At 44.2% G+C, this 24,959-nt stretch overlaps 1 protein-coding gene across 2 annotated transcripts in view; it reads left to right on the top strand.

The window, feature by feature from the left end:
• Positions 1-24,959, top strand: part of ascc3 (activating signal cointegrator 1 complex subunit 3) — a 599,461-nt gene that overhangs the window by 439,019 nt on the left and 135,483 nt on the right. For both annotated transcript variants that reach the window (XM_067984949.1, XM_067984950.1), the window contains exons 23-27: positions 4,960-5,058; positions 5,930-6,098; positions 7,521-7,741; positions 7,982-8,067; positions 14,161-14,327. In XM_067984949.1, coding sequence (XP_067841050.1) covers positions 4,960-5,058; positions 5,930-6,098; positions 7,521-7,741; positions 7,982-8,067; positions 14,161-14,327 — 742 coding nt within the window. The remainder of the gene's footprint in view (positions 1-4,959; positions 5,059-5,929; positions 6,099-7,520; positions 7,742-7,981; positions 8,068-14,160; positions 14,328-24,959) is intronic.

The following is a 24,959-nucleotide window of genomic DNA, read 5'->3' as shown; positions in this document are numbered from 1 at the left end:
AGTAAGGGATCTGAAAATATAGGGAATGAGCAAAGCAAAGTACGTACTGACCAGGCTTGAGCAAGAAGCTTGAAGAAATTGTCAAGAATTGCAGAAGAGATAAGAAAGTTAGCTGAATCTATAATTTCTTTATGTTCTATGAAAGGATATGCGACAGAAGGTCGGAGCTGACTAATTGGAATGGAAAGGAGTTCCATATCTACCGATTGTAGATGATTTTTCATGTTATATAGAAATTGCTCCATTCTTTGAAACTACATGACAAGCAGCTGTTGATGCCTGTGAACTCCATATGTTCCCAGAATAAAATATCTGAAGAAGTAATGTCAGATACAATTTTTGGTTGAAGAATTTGTGAAATTTCAGAGGGAATATGAATTTGCCCACCATCTACATCACCCTAAGAATCAACAGAGTAATGGGAAAGCAGAGAGAATAGTGATTGACAGCAATACCGTGTTATGGCATTGGCAAGCAGTTACAGCTCAGTGGAATTATTAGTGGGAAGATGGCTGGCACCAAAATTGCCAGTATTGACAGCAAATCACATCCCGAAGTGACCATATTTAACAACTTCTATAAAGAGGAGTGTACTAGGAGGAAAACCATATTTTTAGATTTTAGTTTGGGAAAAAAGATTCAAAGACCAGAGGAATAGTGCAATAAGGAACTTCAACTCATCAGTCATTTGCTATGCAGACACCAAGTTGGTCTCCAATAAAAAGCAGATGTCATCTTGGTCATACTGAAAGAAAAAGACATACCTTGTTTGGTCGTCTCTAATTGATTTTATAATGGCTGTGAAAAATATTTTTATTGGAATACACATTTTGATAGCAATGTTCAGATCCTGAACTAACCAGCCATAGAATTGCCTCTATTATCATTTCTCTGCAAACTGTGAGTTGCAGATTATGCATTGTACATGCACCCCAGAATCTATTTTAATGATACTGAGCAATGGTATGTGCTGCTTGCTGCCGGATAATTACCCTCTGCTACCTTCTGTTTGATGCTAGCAAAAGATTTTTCACTCTCATGCTCCAGCCGCCACTTCTTCCATCAGGTCTACGAGTGCTCCCAAACTATCAGATTGTCAAAGTCCTGGGGTTTGACGACAGGTCTCCACCGGCAGCGAGACAAAAAGGGAAGAGTGTGGAACAGATACAGAAAGAGAAAAATCTAGACAGAAAGGGAGAGAAATGGTGTGAAAGGCAGACAACGTGGGAGACAGACAGAAGGAAGGAGAGACTTGCAGAAAGAAACGCTCTCCGAGCCAGCCTCCCATCCACCACCCTTCATAAACTTCAGCTCATCAAAACTCTGCTGCTTGTATCCTATCCCATTCAGCCAATACCCCTGACCTACATTGGCTCTCAGTTCCTCAACAGCTCAAATTTAAAATTCTTATCCTTGTGTTTAAATTCTTTCCTAGCCTCATCGCTTCCTGTTTCTAATCTCCTCCAGCCCTATATGCCCCTCATCGAACGCTCCATTCTCTCTGGCCTAGTGCATCCTCCCTTCCTTCACCATTAGCAGCCATGCTTTCAGCCAACTAGGTTCCATGTTTTTGAAATTCCTTCCCTAAACCCTTCCACCTCTCCACCTTTTAAGACCCTCCTTAAAACCCATTATTTTGACCAACCTTTTGGTCACCTCCCCCAGTGTCTCCTTCTTTAGCTTGGCGTCCATTTTTTTTATTACACCTCTGAAGCACCTTGGGATATTTTTCTATGTTAAAAGCATAATTTAAATGCAAGCTGTTGTTGTTTGAGCAGGAGAAAAATTGGATAAGGGGAGATACAGAGATGATGAGAGACATTGTATGAGTCAAAGAGAGAAAATGGAAAACAGGGAGTAAGACCGAGAATTAGAAGGGAAATGAGCAGAAAGACGATTTCAGAAAGAGACACTTTTTATTTGAATAGTTGTGATGTGTTTTCACAATGAAATCTCAATACATTGAAATTGCCAATAAAATCCTGTACTGCTCATAAGGTGAGAGCACTGGTGGAGTACAGTTTAAATGAAATTCAACCAGTGACAATGGGCTCGATTTTAGGATCGTGTTTCCGGCGGGTTCCCAGCGGGGTGGCCCCGAAAATCTCGATATCCGGTCACGTGACCGGATCGCGACGAAATCCCGGCCACTTCCGGGTACCGCGCTGACGTGCGGGGCTGCGCGCGCAAGCCCCGCTGGTGGGAATCCCGCAGGCAATTAAAGCCAGCGGGGTTCCACTTGAGAGTACTTACCTTGCTCGTTGTGGTCAGTTAATGAGCTGAAGCAGCTGTCAAAAGAGGAAGTGTGGGATTTTAGGTTCAAGGCAGTGAGTTTCCCACACTGGGGGAAACAGTCTCCCTCCAACCAGGCGTGTTGCAGCCAGCAGCCTGTGGCAGGTGCCAAGGTGCACTCCACGGGGGAGAGCCCTCAGCCACGCAGGAGGCCACCGCGTCACATAGGGCAACCCCTGCCCTCCACCACCCCCCGCCAAGCCAGAGGACAGACCGACACGAAACCGCAGCCCCAGTCCGAGGAACCACACACCTACCCTGCACAACCCCTCAGACCAACACCTGCCAGTTGGGTGGTGTATGGAGACCCTCGGAGGACGAAGAGCATGACCAGCACCAGCAGCCTCGCAGTCCACGCCGTCCGCCGCAGAGACGTGGATCCCCCCAACACGGTGTTGTTGGACACCCACCTGCACAGCAGGAGGGAGGGCTACCGCAGAGAGAGACGCGTCGCAGAGGGCACTACCCTCGCCACAGGGTCCACAGACCGAGGCGCAGCTCCCCGGACCTCTCCGAGCAGCAGTGCACAGGGAGGCGCAGATTCGCTCGACATGTAGTCGTGGAGATCTGCAGCGTCTTTCATGCCGAGCTGCTCCTGGCTGGCCCCAGCACCAACTGCTTACCTGTCGCTGTCAAAGTCACCACTGCCCTCCACACCTTCTCCTCCGCATCCTTCCAGGGTGCAGCCGGCTACACCGCCGATGTCTCTCAGTCGTCTGCGCGGACGAGCCCTGCAAATACACCTGCACCTACTCTGCAGTAACACGATGGGTGGCATCAGTGGTGGGTCCTCATAGTGATACCCAGGAGCGGGCATTATTGGACACAACGGACAGGATTCGCGGAGACATGGCAGTGGTGGTGTCAATATAATGTGTGCTGTTTGTTGCTCTGAAATTCAATATGGGTAACACCCATGACAAACCCTCAGACACCCTTGTGCACCCCCTTCATGCTGACGAGACGTTTGCCTTACGCTGCCTACTGCACATATGTGATGCATGCCCTGTGGCTGCAGCACAGGTGGTGGCAGGTTGAGTGAGGCTGGCCGTGAGGGAGATGCACGAGAGGGTGAGTATGGGATGGAGCAATGAGATTGTATGTGGATTGGGTTGCGTGTTAGTGGCAGGGTGAGTACTGGCGAGGTGAGTAGGTGGAGGTAAGATGAGGATGGGGTGTGAGTGGGTATGAAGGGTGATGTGACAGAATAGTGTTGGCGGTGCCGAAGGAGATGTGGGGTGGGGGCAGTGTTGTGGCAGACAGAGTGTAGGGGAAAGACTTTGTGTTCTCACTTTGGCTGACCTACTTAGGTCATTGCAGCGCCTCCTGCACTGTATGCAGGTGGGCGATATGTTGGTGGCGCAGGTGACCCCCTCTGCCACCTCGAGCCAGTCCTTCTTGGTGGCAGAGGCAGACCGCTTCCTCCCGCCCGCCGGGGGGAAGATCTGTGTCCTCCCCCTCCTCCTCACCCCATCTGATGATACCTGGGGTGAGGCATCATTAAACTGGGAGCAGCCTTCCCCCTGGGCTGCTCCATGCTGCAATTTGTCCCATTGGTTGCAGCATCTGTCAGTGGAGGACTGCCCCTTTAACTAGAGCGCCTCCAGCTGACAGATCGTACTGCGCATGCGCAGCCCGACCGACGCGCAGGCCAGCGCCGTGGACCCCGGAGGAGCAGGTAATTGATTCCTATTAGTGGGTTGCCTGCTACGATCGCGTGGGCAACCCACTAATTTCACCGGGCGTGTTGACCACGCTCCCGGAGGACCACCCGCTGGGAACCCGCAGGCCTGCTAAATTCGGGCCCAATGTGTTGCTCTCACTGCACAGTATTAATGCCAAATGCCAAAGGCCACCTTCTGCTGTACCAGTTCATCAAGGTGCCTCAGAGTTGGACCCATAGTCTAGAGATCATGTTCAGAATGAATCGGTTTCATTCTGCAAAAAGTGGCAATGTTTATATCTTTCCACTATTTCTCCCCTTTTTTGGTGGCTGGAAGTCTATTTAACTTTGTCCAAAAAACATCTTTCTGCTTTTACTGTTCAGCCAAGCAGAAGAGGAAAAGGTTCATCTGAGTGTGACTCTAGGATTCACTTATTTATGTGCTGGAAGGCCTGTTTTAACAGAAAAACAGCAGATGCTTATATAGCCACCTAACCCTCAAAGGCATTTTCTGGAAATTTTTCTACACAGTCACTGAAATTAGCACTATTTTCTAGCCTGATGTTAATTCACTGCAGTTTATCTTGTCATCTGAATCGCCTGTGTGTTACTTCCTTTTAATCCACTGCTAGTTAATTATTACAACGCAATATTTTTTAGATTAAGCTGCAGTGTTTAATTATGTAATACTTTTGTAGAATCATATGAAATCTTAGTAAAAACATCACTGCACAATGAAAGCCAGTGTGTGGCGTGTTCAGACTGCTGCTGACAGATTGCTCTCACTTATTGTCTTCTCATTAGATTCTCTGCCTCTACCATAACAACATTACATCAGGGTTCAGATGACCTTCAAAATCATATCTCCTAAACCTCTTTGCACTGTATTACACGTTTCTACCACCTTGGCTATCTGTTCTCTGATTATGTCACAACAGTATAAAGGACAGTGCTTGAAATAGTTTTACAGTACCAGAGTTAATTGATAGCATTTATTCCCACAGACTCACGGATCTGTAGGTGAACCTTGGTGGATTTGGGTGGAAGATCCTGTGAATGACCACATATATCATTCCGAATACTTCCTCCTCCAAAAGAAACAGGTGAGATATAACCACATAGCTGATACAGTCATGACATTTTCCCCACTGCTACCAAGTTTGTGGTCTGTGGTTTCTACCACAGTGAAGTAGAGTTCATGTTTTGCTGCAGTCACTGCAGTATGTTTGCTAAAATATGTTTATAGGAAACCTGTTTTTGTTAACTATATTAGGGAGACAATAGAAAGTTGTTTTGTTTTCATTTTAAAGACAATGTATACATATGATATTTTAAAAGCTGGTGACTATGATTTGATGACAAATATGAATGTGCATGGTCAATGAAGTATGTTCATTCATGTCTGCTATCATCTGCAATATGATGTTGCTCGCTACAACAATATTAATTGAGTGATAATCAGCTCATTAGAACATTCCTGGAAACAGGTAGTGTTGAATAATTAATCTTGTGGATTTACATTCGGTTTCTCAGCCTTGATGTCAATCTGTTCTTTGCTAACTGACCTGAATGGGGAAAGTGGATTCTAGATGTCATGGTAACACTGTGGCTTTTCCTGTCCAATCCTACCAATTTTAATAATAAAAGGCTTCTTAAGTAAGAATGCTTCTAACAACGTATGTCATAGGGTGATCGAAAGGCAAAAACTGTGATAAGTAAAATATCAGTTAAATTCATTGTCTATACTGTGGAATTACTACATTGGCGCAAGATTGAGATACCTGCACCCGTGTTAGGTTAAAAGAATGACATTATTCTAGAGGAGACTAGATGCAAACTATTCATATGGGGAATCTTCGATTGTACTTGTATTATTTTGTATTGAAAGTTTATAAAATGGCCAATTGCAAATTAACAGACATTTTCGAGAGAAAAGGTCCTTCAACCCTTTGTTTTCTTTTATGTTGATTATAGGTTTTGTCCAAAGAGTCGCAGCTGCTGGTATTTACCATTCCTATTTTTGAGCCATTGCCCTCTCAATACTACATCCGAGCTGTGTCTGATCGGTGGCTGGGAGCTGAGGCAGTGTGCATAATTAACTTTCAGCATCTCATTTTGCCAGAGAGGCATCCTCCTCACACAGGTAATGTAGCTATGAAAAACCTATTATTATATCGATAAACTGAAGGTATTATCAATAGTGCTCGCCACCCTAGGTGGCTCACTAATTCATTCAGTGCATAGTTGAACCACACAGAGAAGGTCCCGGGTTCGATCCAGTATGTGCTGTTAGCTGATCTCATTTTGGGTGGCAATAGAGGCCCTACGGCAGCCCACAGTGAGGGAGAGTAAAATCAGCCATTTTTCCTGCTCCTGATCGCTTTCCAATGACTGCAGTTGGTCGTGCAAATGTGTAGACATTGGATCAAACTTGGTTGTGATGCTCTCTGTGGTGGATTAGGCTGTTGGCATTCTTCATCCAGGCTCGCACATGAATAGTGGTGGTTTGAACAAGATGCTGGAAGTGGATAGATTCCAATGGAACCATGCTCCACCAGCAAGTCAACTTCTGTGGAGGGACGAAAACTAGTGAGAAGAGGAAAAAAAACAAAACATGAGTTCAATCTAATATAGCAATCGTGTAGACAAAATGTCCATTAAGCACCTTCCATTGAATAATTTATTACTGTTATCCCTTTTTGAGGTTGGGGAGCTAAGGCTGACACCAATATTGGTGTCATTTCCTCCACACATGTACACATGCACACACATACATATATAAAACTGTATTGGGTATTTAAAAAGAATGCACAGCATACACATCTGAGACTAATGTCTCATTAATGCCACTGGCTGGTACCCACTTCACAACAGTTACAATGATATAACACAAATGATTTAGTTTGCATTAACTGTTAGTCCCTAATATATTGTATTTATTACAAATAATGTTGAAGATTAATTTATGTGTTACCAATTTTGGATGCATTTATCAAGTGATATAAGTGAGATGAAGTCACATTTTGGCCCCAATTTTAACTCCCCCCGCCTGGCGGAAATGAAAATGAGGCGAGTCACTGACTCTTCTCCTTATCTGATAATTTATTTGCTGTTTGTGGCACCTTGCTGTGCCCAAATTGGCTGCTGCATTTGCCCACAAAACAGCAGTGACCATACTTCAAAAGTAATTAATTGGCTGTAAAGCACTCTGTGACGTGCTGTAGATGTGAGAGCGTTATATTAATGCAGGGCTGTTCATTCTTCTGATGATGATGCACTAATAGTTTCATTGAAAATATTTTTGTATTTTACCTCATTGAAAGAGTTTGTTGTATTTTGCGTTGTGCCTCTCTCCAAAGTAAGGATGAAAAGATATTGTCTAATTTGTCGTCGATAAATCTTTTTAATCTGTCTTCGATAAAGTACATTGCAGTTAAAATCTTGTCTTTTGCTCTTGTATCCAAAGACGCCTTTCTGTTTGTTAGCATTGTGTGCTTGTTTGCACCGTTGCTGGTTGTGTGTGTGCTCACACGTATTACATGTTTGAGTTCTCTGTACTTTGCAGAATTGCTTGACCTGCAGCCATTGCCCATCAATGCCCTGGGAAATCGGGAGTATGAAGCACTGTACAAGTTCACCCACTTCAACCCAATCCAGACTCAGATATTTCACACCCTTTATCACACTGACTGTAATGTACTGCTTGGAGCTCCCACTGGGTCTGGAAAGACGGTCGCAGCTGAGCTGGCGATATTTCGAGTTTTCAACAGATACCCAACATCAAAGGTTATTTTTTATTTAATTTTCACTCTCATTTTTGTACAATTTTTAGGTTGAGTTATTTAAGTTGAATGTTCTTTAAGTCTTCATAAAAGTATCTTACAAAATCCTTGTATCTCTAAGTCTATACCGATATGCCTGTTCCTATTCTTGGTACTTTTGCCCATCCTAGCCTATTGTGTATTAGAGAATTTGACTCCTGAAGCTTCATTGTTTGACCTTTGAACACTTTTGTATGATTTCTAGGCTGTTTACATTGCCCCTCTCAAGGCGCTTGTCCGTGAGCGAATTGAGGATTGGAAAATCAGGATTACCGAGAAGCTGGGTAAAAAGTAAGCACCGGCTTGAATAGGGTAAATTTTATCCTCACTACATGGGTGGTAATCGGGTGGAGCGGATTATCCGCCCATTATTGAAACCACTCGATTTTCATTCTATCGATTTCAATGGAATGAGATAGGACAGATTCTATAACAGGCTGGCACCCATATATTGAAGTAGAAAATTTACCCCAGTTTTTCTTCAATTGTGTCATTCTTCGGCTTCCTTCCCCCGTCTCCCCCGCCCCCCCCCCCCCCAACTTGATTATGGGGTTTTTGTTTTTGTTTTCTGTTTTTCCATGATTCCTCTTAGTATTTCCATTTGTGATCTCCTTTGTGGATTATTCTGTGGCAGCCTGCTGTTCTTGTTTGCCCCTGACTAAATGTTTAGGAACATGGATAAGTTGCAAGTGCAGTGCATGTCTTTGCTCTTTTCATTCTTTTTAATTTATTTTTATTAAAAGAAACCTCAACCAACTAGGGGAGTGTTTGGTGGAGATGAAATAATTTCTGGAAACAGCATAGTAGTTCTGTGAGTAGAGTGGAGATATGTTGGCCCCTTTTTACTCCCCCCACTTGTACAGGAAGAAGTTGAAGGTGGTTGTAGTAGGCGACAGTACAGTTAGGGGGATAGACACTGTTCTCTGCAGCCGGGAGCATGAGTCCCAAAGGCTATGTTGCTTACTTGGTGCCAGGGTTAAGGACATCTCCTCCAGGCTGGAGAAGAACTTCGAGTGGGAGTGGGAGGGGGAGGATCCAGTTGTTGTGGTCCACGTAGGTACCAACGACATAGGACTAAGAAAAATGTTCCGCTGAGAGAGTTTGAGCAGCTAGGGACTAAATTAAAAAGCAGAACCACAAAGGTAATAATCTCTGGATTATTACCTGAACCACGAGCAAATTGGCATAGGGTAGATAAGATCAGAGAGATGAATGCGTGGCTCAAAGATTGGTGTGGGAGAAGTGGGTTTCGATTCGTGGGTCACTGGCACCAGTAGTGGGGAAAGAGAGAGCTGTTCAGTTGGGATGGACGACACCTGAACCATGCTGGGACCAGAGTTCCAGCGAATCGAATAACTAGAGAGGTAGATAGGGCTTTAAACTAAATAAGGGGTGGAGGGTCCCGGTGGAGAGAAATCTAGAATGCTAAAGAGAAAAGACAAAGAAGCAGTGCAGGAAAGTGATTGGGTTAAGGATAACCAGATTATGTTCGGAAGGGACAGAGCGTACAAACAAAAGAGTGCACTAACAAATAGGGTCCAGGTAACAAAAAATGGTAATAAGACAAATAGAGCCATTGTACAAAAAAATGTTACGATGTCTAAAAATGTTAACAAGACAAATCTAAAGGCACTGTATCTGAATGCACGAAGCATTCGTAATAAGATAGACAAATTAACAGCGCAAATAGATGTAAATAGATATGATACAATTGCGATTACGGAGACATGGATGCAGGGTTACCAAGGCTGGGAGCTGAATATCCAAGGTATTCGATATTTAGGAAGGACAGGCAAAAAGGAAAAGGAGTTGGGGTGGCATTGTTAGTAAAGGATGAAATCAGAGCAATAGTGAGAAAGGATATTGGCTCAGAAAATCAAGATGTAGAATCAGTCTGGGTGGAGTTAAGGATCACCAAGGGGCAGAAAACACTGGTGGGAGTTGTCTATAGGCCTCCAAACAGTCGTGATAATGTAGGGGATGGCATCAAACAGGAAATTAGAGATGCATGTAACAAGGGTACTACAGTAATCATGGGTGACTTTAATCTACATATAGACTGGCCAAACCATATTAGCAATAATAATGTGCAGGATGAATTCCTGGATTGTGTACGAGATTTTTTTTACACCAGTATGTTGAGGTGCCAACCAGGGAACAGGCTATCCTAGATTGGGTATTGTGCAATGTGAAGGGGTTAATTAATAATCTTGTTGTGCGGAATCCTTTAGGGAAGAGTGACCATAACATGATAGAATTCTTCATTAAGGTGGAAAGTGAAGTAGTCCAATCCGAAACTAGGGTCCTAAGTCTAAACAAAGGAAATTATGAAGGTATGAGGAGTGAGTTGGCTATGATAGATTGGGAAGCTTCATTAAAAGGCATGACAGTGGATAGGCAGTGGCTAACATTTAAGGAACGAATGCATGAATTGCAACAATTATACATTCATTTGTGGCACAAAAAACAAAAGGAAAAGCGGCCCAACCATGGCTAGCAACAGAAATTAAGGATAGTATTAGATCCAAAGAGGAGTCATATAAAGTTGTCAGAAAAAGTAGCAAGCCTGAGGATTGGGAGCAGTTTAGAATTCAGCATAAAAGACCAAGAGATCGATTAAGAGGGGAAAAATAATTCATGAGAGTAAACTTGCAAGGAACATAAAAGTGGACTGTAAAAGTTTCCACAATTATGTAAAAAGAAAAAGATTAGTGAAGACAAATGTAGGTCCCTTACAGTCAGAAATGGGAGAATTTATAATGGGGAACAAGGAAATGGTAGAGCAATTAAACAAATACTTTGGTTCTGTCTTCACAGAAGAGGACACAAATAACTTCCCAGAAATGCTAGGGAACCAAAGGACTAATGAGAAGGAGGAATTAAAGGAAATTAGTATTAGTAAAAAAAATAGTGCTGGAGAAATTAATGGGACTGAAAGCCGATAAGTCCCCAGGGCCTGATAATCTGCATCCCAGAGTACTAAAAGAGGTAGCCATGGAAATAGTGGATGCATTAGTTGTCATCTTCTAAAATTCTATAGATTATAGAACAGTTCCTGCAGATTGGAGGGTGGCAAATGTAACCCCACTATATAAAAAAGGAGGGAGAGAGAAAACAGGGAGCGACAGACCAGTTAGCCTAACATCAGTAGTAGGGAAAATGTTAGAGTCTATTATAAAGGATGTGATAACAGAACACTTAGAAAATATCAATGGGATTAGACAAAATCAACATGGATTTATGAAAGGGAAATCATGTTTGACAAATCTACTGGAGCTTTTTGAGGATGTAACTGGTAGAATAGATAAGGGAGAACCAGTGGATTTAGTTTATTTGGATTTTCAGAAGGCCTTTGATAAAATCCCACATAAGAGGTTAGTGTGCAAAATTAAAGCACATGGAATTGGTGGTAATATACTGGCATGGATTGAGAATTGGTTGACAGACAGGAAACAGAGAGTACGAATAAATGGGTCTTTTTCGGGGTGTCAGGTAGTGACTAGTGGGGTACCGCAGGGATCAGTGCTTGGGCCCCAGCTACTCACAATATATATCAATGATTTGGATGAGGGAACCAAATGTAATATTTCCAAGTTTGCTGATGACACAAAACAAGGTGGGATTGTGAGTTGTGAGGAGGATGCAAAGAGTCTTCAAGGCGGTTTAGACAAGTTGAGTGAGTGGGCAAATACATGGCAGATGCAGTATACTGTGGATAAATGTGAAATTATCCACTTTGGAAGGAAAAACAGAAAGGCAGAGTATTATTTCAATGGTGATAGATTGGGAAATGTTGATGTACAAAGGGACTTGGGTGTCCTTGTACACCAGTCACTGAAAGCAAACATACAGGTGCAGCAAGCAGTTAAGAAGGCAAATGGTATAAGAACATAAGAAATAGGAGCAGGAGTAGGCCAATTGGCCCCTCGAGCCTGCTCCGCCATTCAATAAGATCATGGCTGATCTGATCCAAACTTCAAATCTAAATTCATGCCCAATTTCCTGCCCGTTCCCCGTAACCCCTAATTCCCTTTACTTCTTGGAAACTGTCGATTTCTGTTTTAAATTTATTTAATGATGTCGCTTCCACAGCTTCCTGGGGCAGCAAATTCCACAGACCTACTACCCTCTGAGTGAAGAAGTTTCTCCTCATCTCAGTTTTGAAAGAGCAGCCCCTTATTCTAAGATTTTGCCCCCTAGTTCTAGTTTCACCCATCCTTGGGAACATCCTTACCGCATCCACCCGATCAAGCCCCTTCACAATCTTATATGTTTCAATAAGATCGCCTCTCATTCTTCTGACCTCCAATGAGTAGAGTCCCAATCTACTCAACCTCTCCTCATATGTCCACCCCCTCGTCCCCGGGACTAACCGAGTGAACCTTCTTTGTACTGCCTCGAGAGCAAGTATGTCTTTTCTTAAGTATGGACACCAAAACTGTATGCAGTATTCCAGGTGCAGTCTCACCAATACCTTATATAACTGCAGCAATACCTCCCTGTTTTTATATTCTATCCCCCTAGCAATAAAAGCCAACATTCCGTTGGCCTTCTTGATCACCTGCTGCACCTGCATACTAACCTTTTGATTTTCTTGCACTAGGACCCCCAGATTCCTTTGTACTGCAGTACTTTCCAGTTTCTCGCCATTAAGATAATAACTTGCTCTCTGATTTTTCCTGCCAAAGTACATAACCTCACATTTTCCAAAATTGTATTGCATCTGCCAAATCTCCGCCCACTCACCCAGCCTGTCTATATCCCCCTGTAGGTTTTTTATGTCCTCCTCACTCTCCACTTTCCCTCCCATCTTTGTATCATCTGCAAACTTTGATATGTTACACTCGGTCCCCTCCTCCAAATCGTTAATATAGATTGTAAAGAGTTGGGGACCCAGCACCGACCCCTGCAGAACACCACTGGCTACTGGTTGCCAGTCCGAGAATGAACCATTTATCCCAACTCTCTGCTTCCTGTTAGATAACCAATCCTCCACCCATGCCAGAATATTACCCCCAATCCAGTGATTCTTTATCTTGAGCAATAATCTTTTATGTTGCACCTTGTCGTATGTTGGCCTTCATTGCAAGAGGATTTGAGTACAGGAGCAAGGATATCTTAATGCAGTTATACAGGGCCTTGGTGAGACCAGACCTGGAGTATTGTGTGCAGTTTTGGTCTCCTTACCTAAGAAAGGATATACTTGCCATAGAGGGAGTGCAGCGAAGGTTCACCAGACTGATTCCTGGGATGGCAAGACTGCCGTATGAGGAGAGATTGAGTCGACTCGGCCTGTATTGACTCGAGTTTAGAAGAATGTGAGGGGATCTCGTTGAAACATAAAATTCTGACAGGGCTAGACAGACTAGATGCAGGGAGGATGTTTCCTCTGGCTGGGGGGGTCCATAACGAGGGGTCACAGTCTCAGCATATGGGTAGGACATTTAGGACTGAGATGAGGAGAAATTTCTTCACTCAGAGGGTGGTGAACCTGTGGAATTCTCTACCACAGAAGGCCATGGAGGCCAAGTCACTGAATATATTTAAGAAGGAGCTAGATAGATTTTGAGACACAAAAGGCATCAAGGGGTATGGGGAGAGAGCGGGAATATGGTATTGAGATAGAGGATCAGCAATGATCATATTGAATGGCGGAGCAGGCTTGAAGGGCCGATCGGCCTACTCTTGCTCCTATTTTCTATGTTTAAGGGATTTTGCTCTTTCAGCCCATGTGATTTCCCAGATGTTCATTCCTCATGTCATTTTTCTTCAAATAATTTGCACAACCTTTTGTATCAGCACAATTTTTTTAACAGAGGAAGAAGGAATTTTTTGCTGAGTGTTGGGTTTGTTTTCCAGTTTATTTTCATGTCAGATCCTGCTTGATAACTTGCAGGTCAACCACAGCATAACTGATAGCGCACTGATGATGTAGGCTCAGAACAACTCTCTTTCAGACTTTTCACTCAATCTTTTCAATGTAAAGAGAATAACATAAAACAAACTAATCTTGATAAAGGTTCCAATTTGTCATCTTTTTCAAAAAAACATCTGCTGAACATACCAGTTGTATGTTGACATTTTTTAAGGCTGTAATTATATTGTTACTTTTGCATTGATGTAAAAGTGGCTGTATAGATCCAGGGGTTTGTTTCTCACTAGCCTGAGTTTCCATTATAACTCCAGCCTGATACTAAGCTGCAAGTGCCCCCCTCCCCACACCCCGGGCCACCTGGGAACTTTTGAAACTTTGTCATGCCTGAGGAAAGCATCAATTTCATAAACTTAAGAGAGCTGTAATTTAATTGACAACATAAAACGCATTCACAGATACTGAAACTTTTGCTTTACATAGACTTATTTACGGAATATGTCTCTCTCCAGCGTAGTGGAACTGACCGGGGATGTGACTCCAGACATGAGATCGATTGCACAGGCAGACCTCATTGTCACAACCCCTGAGAAATGGGATGGCATCAGCAGAAGTTGGCAGAATAGGAGTTATGTCCAGAAGGTGTCAATCCTCATTATCGATGAGATCCACTTACTAGGTAAGCATTGAATGATGTTAGATATATTAACAAACAAAAGTTTATATATTTTTTTCCAGTTTTCATCCTACTTCCTACTTTCCTAAAAGTGCTGACTCTTCCATGAGCAGTCTCCTGTATCTCACTTAGATGTCTTTTCTTCAAGTGTGAGCCCACACAGTGAGTGTTGAGAGGTATCACAATCAGATCCAATCCTCACATGAACACTTCCGGAGCAGTAATCTCATTTGATGTTCTTCTCCTTTGTTCGGAGACCCTGCGACCCTTGCCGCATCTTGACTGAGTTTAGCCTACTCAGCATAAACTGCAGATTGAACCTGGGAGCTTCCTGGTCTTCATGGCTCATCTGCTCACTGCTTTAAGCAGATAAGCCATCAGAGAGCCCTTTAATAGTAACAGTTTAGTATCTTACAATATGTGTTCTGATTTATTCATTGTGTGCAAGCTTAAACAAATAATTTTAACGTATAATCTGTATAATCCATTTCACGTAGTTGTACATTGTAGCAAACCTCCTAACCTTTTTAATTCAATTTAAAATGCAGCAAGGAGTTGATTTAGTGACTGCAGCCTATTTGTAATATTTTAAAATTTTATCTCCTTTATACTGCTCCTCTGGGGCCGGTGACATATATCACTGGATGCTGGTTGTCCACCAGTGTCTTTGCTACAACAGTCCAAAATCAATCCACTGCCCTGCTCTCTCTCCCCCTAACCTGTACCTTCCTCTACTTCAAATGTTTATCTACTCCCATCTATTCCCTTGGCAAAGCAGTTCATGCTCTAACAACTCTACATAAAGACATTTTTCTTAATCCCTCTCCTTACTCTTTTAGTGACAACTTTAAATTGGCACTCCTTTATCAGTGACTCCCCAACCATAGAATCATAGAATGGTTACAGAACAGAAGGCGGCCATTCGGACCCGTGCCGGCTCTCTGCAAGAGCAATCCAGCTAGTCCCACTCTCTCGCCCTTTCCCCATAGCCCTGCAAATGTTTTTCCTTCAAGTACTTATCCAATTTCCTTTTAAAAGCCACGAGCGAATCTGCCTCCACCACCCTGTAAGGCAGTGCATTCCAGATCATAACCACTCACTGCGTAAAAAAGTTTTTCCTCATGTCACCTTTGGTTCTTCCGCCAATTACCTTAAATCTGTGTCCTCTGGTTTTTGACCCTTCTGCCAATGGGAACAGTTTCTCTCTATCTACTCTGTCTAGACCCATCATGATTTTGAACACCTCTATCAAATCTTCTCTCAACCTTCTCTGCTCTAAGGAGAACAACCCCAGCTCCAGTCTATCCACGTAACTGAAGTCCCACATCCCTGGAACCATTCTAGTAAATCTCTTCTGCACCCTATCTAAGGCCTTCACGTCCTTCCTAAAGTGCGGTACCCAGAATTGGATTCAATACTCCAGTTGTAGCCAAACCAGTGTTTTATAAAAGCTCATCATAACTCCCATGCTTTTTTTGTACTCTATGCTTCTATTTATAAAGCTCAGGATCCCGTATGCTCTTTTAAGCACTTTTTCAACCTGCCCTGCACCAGGTCTCTCTGTTCCTGTACCCACTTTAGAATTGTACCATTTAGTTTATATTGCCTCTCCTCGTTCCTCCTACTAAAATGTATCACGTCGCACTTCACTGCGTTAAATTTCATCTGCCAAGTGTCTGCCCATTCCACCAGCCTATCTATGTCCTTTTAAAGTCTATCGCTACCCTCCTCACTATTCACTACACTTCCAAGTTTTGTGTCATCTGCAAATTTTGAAATTGTACCCTGTACACCCAAGTCCAAGTCATTAATATAGATCAAGAAAAGCAGTGGTCCTATTACCGACCCCTGGGGCGCACCACTGTACACCTTCCTCCAGTCTGAAAAACAACCGTTCACCACTATTCTCTGTTTCCTGTCATTTAGCCAATTTCGGATCCATGCTGCCACTGCCCCTTTTATTTCATGGACTTCAACTTTGCTGAGAGGTTTCCTTTTTGGTCTCTAATCGGCCCCACCCCTCCTCTTACTACCTGTTTACTATTTATATGCCTGTATAAGACTTTTGGATTCCCTTTTATATTAGTTGTCAGTCTGTTCTCTACTCTCTCTTTGCCCCTCTTATTTTCTTCATCACTTCCCCTTTGAACTTTCTATATTCAGCCTGGTTCTCACTTGTATTATCAACCTGACATCTGTCATATGCCCCCTTTTTCGATTTCATCTTACTCTATATCTTTTGTCATCCAGGAAGCTCTGGCTTTGGTTGCCGTAACTTTCTCCCTCGTGGGAATGTACCTAGACTGTACCCAAACCATCTCTTCTTTAAAGGCTGCCCATTGTTTGATTACAGTTTTGCCTGCCAATCTTTGATTCCAATTTACCCGGGCCAGATCTGTTCTCAACCCACTGAAATTGGCCCTCCTCCAATTAAGTATTTTTACTCTAGATTGCTCCTTGTCCTTTTCCATAGTTAATCTAAACCTTATGAAACCATGATCACTGTTCCCTAAATGTTCTCCCACCGACACTTGCTCCACTTGACCCACCTCATTCCCCAAAACCAGATCCAGCAATGTCCCCTTCCCCATTGGGCCGGAAAGTTCTCCTGAACACACTTCAGAAATTCTTGCCCCTCTCTGCCCTTTACACTATTACTATCCTAGTCTATATTAGGATAATTGAAGTCCTCCATTATCACTACTCTATGGCTCTTGCACCTCTCTGTAATTTCCCTACAAATTTGCTCCTCTATATCCTTCCCACTAGTTAGTGGCCCATAGAATACATCCAGTAGTGTAATGGCACCTGTATTGTTTCTTAACTCTGTCCTTGACCTCCTCCAGGACATCCTCTCTCTCCAGCACTGCAATATTCTTCTTAATCGATACTGCCACCCCCTCTTTCTTTCCTTCCCGATCTTTCCTGAACACTTTGTATCCAGGAATATTTAGTACCCAATCCTGCCCTTTTTTGAACCAGGTCTCCGTTATCACCATGACATCATATTCCCATGTGGCTATTTGTGCCTGCAGCTCACTAGCCTTATTTACTTTGTGAGTTTACACACATGCACTGTAAACCTATCTTAGACCTTCTTGCATTCTCTCTTAGTCTGATCCCACCTAATACCGTACTATTTCTTCTCTAGTGGTATCTCTGTCTCCCAATCCTTTGTGTACCTTGTTTCTCCTTTCTAATGCTACATCCTGGTGCCCATCCCCCTGCCAAATTAGTTTAATTAATAGTCTTTGCCTATTCACCCTATCAAAGCCTTTCAAGATTTTAAAAGCCTATGTTAAATCTTCTCTTAGCCATCTCTGTTCCAGGGGAAATAGTTTGAGTATTGCAACTCTCCAAATGCATGTACATAGGTCAACCAGGAGCGGGAATCTTGTATGATTTTTTTGTTGTTCCTCCTTAGCCTAGAGGTCTCTAGTGTAGTTAACATTCTCTAAATTGAGAACAATTTAAAGGAGTAAACTCCTTAAAGGGAGTGGTAAGTAGTTTTTCTTTCCTTTTTTTTTCTCTTGACATTGTAGTTGTTCTTAAGCTAATTTAAGGGTTAAGTCATGGCAGGAGATCCCAGCGCCGTGTCATGTTCCTCTTGTGGGATGTGGGAATTCAGGGCTCCTTCCTGTATCCCTGATTCCTTCACCTGCGGGAAGTGTGTCCAGCTGCAGCTATTGTTTGACCGCTTGACGGCTCTGGAGCTGCGGATGGACTCACTTTGGAGCATCCGCGATGCTGAGAAAGTCGTGGATAGCACGTTCAGTGAGTTGGTCACACCGCAGATAATAATTACTGAGGGAGATAGTGAATGGGTGACCAACAGACAGAGGAAGAGTAGGAAGGCAGTGCAGGGGTCCCCTGCGGTCATCTCCCTCCAAAACAGGTATACCGTTTTGGATACTGTTGGCGGAGATGGCTCACCAGGGGAAGGTGGCAGTGGCCAGGTTCATGGCACCGTGGCTGGCTCTGCTGCACAGGAGGGCAGGAAAAAGAGTGGCAGAGCTATAGTGATAGGGGACTCGATTGTAAGGGGAATAGACAGGCGTTTCTGCGGACGCAACCGAGACTCCAGGATGGTATGTTGCCTCCCTGGTGCAAGGGTCAAGGATGTCTCGGAGCGGCTGCAGGACATTCTGGAGGGGGAGGGTGAACAGCCAGTTGTCGTGGTGCATATAGGCACCAACGATATAGGTAAAAAACAGGATGAGGTCCTACAAGCTGAATTCAGGGAGTTAGGAGTTAAACTAAAGAGTAGGACCTCAAAGGTAGTAATCTCAGGATTGCTACCAGTGCCACGGGTTAGTCAGAGTAGGAATGACAGGATAGCTAAGATGAATACGTGGCTTGAGAGATGGTGCAAGCTGGAGGGATTCAAATTCCTGGGCCATTGGAACCGGTTCTGGGGGAGGTGGGACCAGTACAAATTGGACGGTCTGCATCTGGGCAGGACTGGAACCAATGTCCTAGGGGGAGTGTTTGCCAGTGCTGTTGGGGAGGGTTTAAACTAATGTGGCAGGGGGATGGGAACCGATGCAGGAAGTCAGTGGGAAATAAAGTGGTGACAGAAACAAAAGGCAGTAAGGGAGAGTGTACAGAACATGACCGGACAGATGGTCTGAGAAAGCAGGGCAAAGACCAAGGGAAGTCTAGATTAAACTTCATTTATTTCAATGCAAGAAGTCTGATGGGCAAGGCAGATGAACTCAGGGCATGGATGGGTACATGGGACTGGGATGTTATAGCTATTACTGAAACATGGCTAAGGGAGGGGCAGGACTGGCAGCTCAATGTTCCAGGGTACAGATGCTATAGGAAAGATAGAGCAGGAGGTAAGAGAGGAGGGGGAGTTGCGTTCTTGATTAGGGAGAACATCACGGCAGTAGTGAGAGGGGATATATCCGAGGGTTCGCCCACTGAGTCCATATGGGTAGAACTGAAAAATAAGAAGGGAGAGATCACTTTGATAGGATTGTACTACAGACCCCCAAATAGTCAACGGGAAATTGAGGAGCAAATATGTAAGGAGATTACAGACAGCTGCAAGAAAAATAGGGTGGTAATAGTAGGGGACTTTAACTTTCCCAACATTGACTGGGACAGCCATAGCATTAGGGGCTTGGATGGAGAGAAATTTGTTGAGTGTATTCAGGAGGAATTTCTCATTCAGTATGTGGACGGCCCGACTAGAGAGGGGGCAAAACTTGACCTCCTCTTGGGAAATAAGGAAGGGCAGGTGACAGAAGTGTTAGTGAGGGATCACTTTGGGACCAGTGATCATAATTCCATTAGTTTTAAGATAGCTATGGAGAAGGATAGGTCTGGCCCAAAAGTTAAAATTCTAAATTGGGGAAAGGCCAATTTTGATGGTATTAGACAGGAACTTTCAGAAGTTGATTGGGAGAGTCTGTTGGCAGGCAAAGGGACGTCTGGTAAGTGGGAGGCTTTCAAAAGTGTGTTAACCAGGGTTCAGGGTAAGCACATTCCTTATAAAGTGAAGGGCAAGGCTGGTAGAAGTAGGGAACCTTGGATGACTCGGGAGATTGAGGCACTAGTCAAAAATAAGAAGGAGGCATATGACATGCATAGGCAGCTGGGATCAAGTGGATCCCTTGAAGAGTATAGAGATTGCCGGAGTAGAGTTAAGAGAGAAATCAGGAGGGCAAAAAGGGGATATGAGATTGCTTTGGCAGATCAGGCAAAGGTGAATCCAAAGAGCTTCTACAAATACATAAAGGGCAAAAGGGTAACTAGGGAGAGAGTAGGGCCTCTTAAGGATCAACAAGGTCATCTATGTGCGGAACCACAAGAGATGGGTGAGATCCTGAATGAATATTTCACATCGGTATTTACGGTTGAGAAAGGCATGGATGTTAGGGAACTTGGGGAAATAAATAGTGATGTCTTGAGGAGTGTACATATTACAGAGAGGGAGGTGCTGGAAGTCTTAACGCGCATCAAGGTAGATAAATCTCCGGGACCTGATGAAATGTATCCCAGGACGTTATGGGAGGTTAGGGAGGAAATTGCGGGTCCCCTAGCAGAGATATTTGAATCATCCACCGCTACAGGTGAGGTGCCTGAAGATTGGAGGGTAGCAAATGTTGTGCCTTTGTTTAAGAAGGGCGGCAGGGAAAAGCCTGGGAACTACAGACCAGTGAGCCTGACATCTGTAGTGGGTAAGTTGTTAGAGGGTATTCTGAGGGACAGGATCTACAGGCATTTGGAGAGGCAGGGACTAATTAGGAACAGTCAGCATGGTTTTGTGAGAGGAAAATCATGTCTCACGAATTTGATTGAGTTTTTTGAAGGGGTAACCAAGAAGATAGATGAGGGCTGTGCAGTAGACGTGGTCTACATGGACTTCAGCAAAGCATTTGACAAGGTACCGCATGGTAGGTTGTTACATAAGGTTAAATCTCATGGGATCCAAGGTGAGGTAGCCAATTGGATACAAAATTGGCTTGACGACAGAAGACAGAGGGTGGTTGTCGAGGGTTGTTTTTCAAACTGGATGCCTGTGTCCAGCGGTGTGCCTCAGGGATCGGTGCTGGGTCCGCTGTTATTTGTTATTTATATTAATGATTTGGATGAGAATTTAGGAGGCATGGTTAGTAAGTTTGCAGATGACACCAAGATTGGTGGCATTGTGGACAGTGAAGAAGGTTATCTAGGATTGCAACGGGATCTTGATAAATTGGGCCAGTGGGCCGATGAATGGCAGATGGAGTTTAATTTAGATAAATGTGAGGTGATGCATTTTGGTAGATCGAATCGGGCCAGGACCTACTCCGTTAATGGTAGGGCGTTGGGGAGAGTTATCGAACAAAGAGATCTAGGAGTACAGATTCATAGCTCCTTGAAAGTGGAGTCACAGGTGGATAGGGTGGTGAAGAAGGCATTCAGCATGCTTGGTTTCATTGGTCAGAACATTGAATGCGGAGTTGGGATGTCTTGTTGAAGTTGTACAAGACATTAGTAAGGCCACACTTGGAGTACTGTGTACAGTTCTGGTCACCCTATTATAGAAAGGATATTATTAAACTAGAAAGAGTGCAGAAAAGATTTACTAGGATGCTACCGGGACTTGATGGTTTGACTTACAGGGAGAGGTTAGACAGACTGGGACTTTATTCCCTGGAGAGTAGGAGGTTTAGGGGTGATCTTATAGAAGTCTATAAAATAATGAGGGGCATAGATAAGGTCGATAGTCAAAATCTTTTCCCAAAGGTAGGGGAGTCTATAACGAGGGGGCACAGATTTAAGGTGAGAGGGGAGAGATACAAAAGGATCCAGAGGGGCAATTTTTTCACTCAAAGGGTGGTGAGTGTCTGGAACGAGCTGCCAGAGGCAGTAGTAGAGGCGGGTACAATTTTGTCTTTTAAAAAGCATTTGGACAGTTACATGGGGAAGATGGGTATCGAGGGATATGGGCCAAGTGCAGGCAATTGGGACTAGCTTAGTGGTATAAACTGGGCGACATGGACATGTTGGGCCGAAGGGCCTGTTTCCATGTTGTAACTTCTATGATTCTATGATTCTAGGTATTATGAATTATAACCCTGCCCTTGCCCTACCTGTTTAGCTAATTCAGCATATTCCAAATTGGACTGCCTTTCCTCTACCCTGTGATGTCTCACAGTGGTGCTTCTGAGCATTTTGCGGAGCGGGCAGGAAATTGGACATGAAGCTGAGTTCGGATCGGTCAAGGCCCTGTGGGTGGCGGAGCGGGCCCAGGGGTTGAGTGGCCGGGTCCTGCTCCTACTTCTTGTGTTCTTTAGATTTGAGGTTAGGATCAGATCAGCCATGATCTTATTGAATGGCAGAGTAGGCTCGAGGGGCCGATTGGCCTACTCCTGCTCCTATTTCTTATGTTCTTATGTTGTGATACTGATCTCTTACAGAGTGGCAGTGGCCGTCACACGTGATGTTACTTGCCATATGTAGTGTGCAAGTCTGGATATTGATAAAGTGATGAGATTCTTAGTCCTGTTGCTTTTGCCACTTGCACCTGATGTAATTCTGGAGATCCCTATATAAAACAAGCCACCTCTAGTACTTTATTTTAGGTTTCTATTCTGGTGTGTAGTTCATTAAACAAATTGGAAAAATTACCGAACACAAATTGTGTCTTTCACCATTTGCTAAGTAGCCTAATTTGTTTTCAAACATGGGAAATATTATGAAAACTAGCAGATCTTCTGTGGTCTTGTTGATGTTTATGTCATCATTGTATCACCAAAAGCTTTCCTTCCCCCCAACCTCTCGCGCTCTCCCCCCAACCTCTCGCGCGCTTTCCCGAAGCTACGTCCCCTCCCCCCATCTCTCAGCCTCGCCCCTCCCCGCCATCTCTCTGCCTCGCCCTCCCCCCTCCCATCTCTCTGCCTCGCTCCTCCCCCACCCTCCCCCACCTGTCGGCCTCCACCCTCCCCCATCTCCTCTTTCCAATCTTTCTCTCATCTTTCTCTGTGCGTGTGTTTTCCTTGCCTCTGTTTACCCAATCTCTCTCATATTCTCCATCCCTCTAATTTCTCTCCAATCTATTTCATTCTTTCATTCTCTCTGCTGACCCAATCTATCTCCCTCCTTTTTCATCTCTCCCTCCGTCCCCTTAATCTCTGTTCCCAACTATTTTTCTTTTTCCCTCTCTGTTTGCCCAATCACTCTATCTCTCTCTCCCTCTCTTTGCACTCACTTGCTCATGCTCTCCCTATCTCCAAATTTCAATCAGTCTCTTTCTATCCCCCAATCTCTCCTGCTCACTCCCTCTCTCTCCCTTCCAATCGCTCTCTCTTTCTCTCCATCTCTTTGTCTCTGTTTGCCCAGTCTATCTATGTCACTGCTTACCTAGTCTCTGGTTGCCCAGACTCTCTCTCTGCCCAGCCTCAGTCTCTCGCTCACTTTCTTTGTGCTTGCTCATTCTCTCGACTCACCCAATCGCTCTCTCTGACAACCCCCCCCCCCATCTTTCTTTCTATCTCTGTTCTTTTCTCTCCCCACCCCCTCATCTGTAACCCTGTGTCTTTTGTTCCAGTAATCTTCTGTTTCTGTAGAACTGTAATGGAGCTAAAGAGCACTTTTGGTGACAGTGAATGGCTTGTGGATAAACAGAGGATTGGTACCAACACTAACGCATCCACTACACCTGAAAAGGTTTTCTCTGGGTGTGGGGGGCAGTTAGGCAGCATTGTCAGCGTCGATGAAAAGACAGGGAACAGGCTAGATCAGCCGACTGGTGGGGCTGAACAAGGGAGCTGCTGAGAAAAGCCACAGAAAGCCACTAGGGTGGGGTGGCAGGAGAGGGAAAGCAATGCTGGCCAGCAAGACACTTGAGAAGGAGGGGAGAGGTCGCACAGAGAGCCAGGGAGTAGAAAAGGCTCAGAAGATTGACAGTGGCTGTTATATATGTTGATACTTTTCAAATGTGCCTTGCCATTAACAAAGCCTGACCTTGTAATTAGTTTCAATGTAATTTGAGTTGGAATGTTGCGACCACTCAGCATTTTTAATGTATAATAGGTGGTCAAAATGTATACAGTTTGAGTAGACTTTGCACCTATATAATAAATCATATGTTCATTCAAGAATTAACAGGCTGATCTAATGATGCTAATTATGTTTGCATTCCTTTTTTAAAATTAAAGCAAAATCCTTTTTAACATACAGTGTTCACATTTTTTGGTTGAAGAGGCAGGTAAGTGGCCTCCTGTCAATCCTCTGACAATGCTGTTGTGAGCCCGACAGCTACGTAGCATAGAAAGCATCCTGGGTAACTCCCACCTCGTCCCTCACTTTGAGGTAGCTTGAGGTTGGCAGCGTGGGAATTTGCAAGAATCGAGAACTTACAGAAGCACAGCACGCTATGCGACCATGCTGTCCACCTTGGTGCCTTTAAGATAAGGCGCATAAACCTATTCAATTGTTTATTTTGCCCAAAGATTTCGAAATACAATGTACAGCTACTACAAAGGTTGGGATTTCTATTTCTGCACTCACCAGCCTGTGATTTTCCTGTTCGCTAAAATGAATGGACAGTGAAATTAATAGGTTGAACACAACCAGAAAATCCCAGTCATTATGTTGTATAAACTTCTTACATTGAATACTTGGAACTATATGGAACCAAACAGTTGGGTGGAAATTCATCTTGGCCCAAGACTCGGCATTGCACGAGCAGCACCCATCCCAACTGGGAGGCCTGAAATTGGACCTCGGGCCTCACGAACATTTTATGTGCAGGCAGCTTACGCATTGAAGATGATGAATGTCGGGTCGTTGGCAGTGGCCCAAAGGTAAGCTCCAGAAGGGGGGTTGGAACAGGGAACAGGGGCACAATCGTGATGACTGTGGAGTCGGAGGAGCACTCCTGCTCCTCCTAGCTTCTCAGGAAGGTATTTGTTTAAAAAACGCTGCAGAATCCTGAGCAGGGAAGGCCTGACACCTGCTCCACTCACTGGAAACAAATTTCCCAGAGGGTTCCTTAAACAGGCGTTAGGCATCTAATTAACATATGCAAGGGGCCTAACGTCTGTGTTAGGTGGCCACAAGGGACGCCTAAAAAATGGGCTCGAACGCAGGTGCAGATTGGGCACGGGCCGTCCCACTGCTAAACCTGTCAGCATTGTG

This window comes from Heptranchias perlo, chromosome 5 (genome assembly GCF_035084215.1).
Source record: "Heptranchias perlo isolate sHepPer1 chromosome 5, sHepPer1.hap1, whole genome shotgun sequence".
Classification (NCBI taxonomy): Eukaryota; Metazoa; Chordata; class Chondrichthyes; order Hexanchiformes; family Hexanchidae; genus Heptranchias; species Heptranchias perlo.
This window is presented reverse-complemented; position numbering and strand designations above follow the sequence as displayed.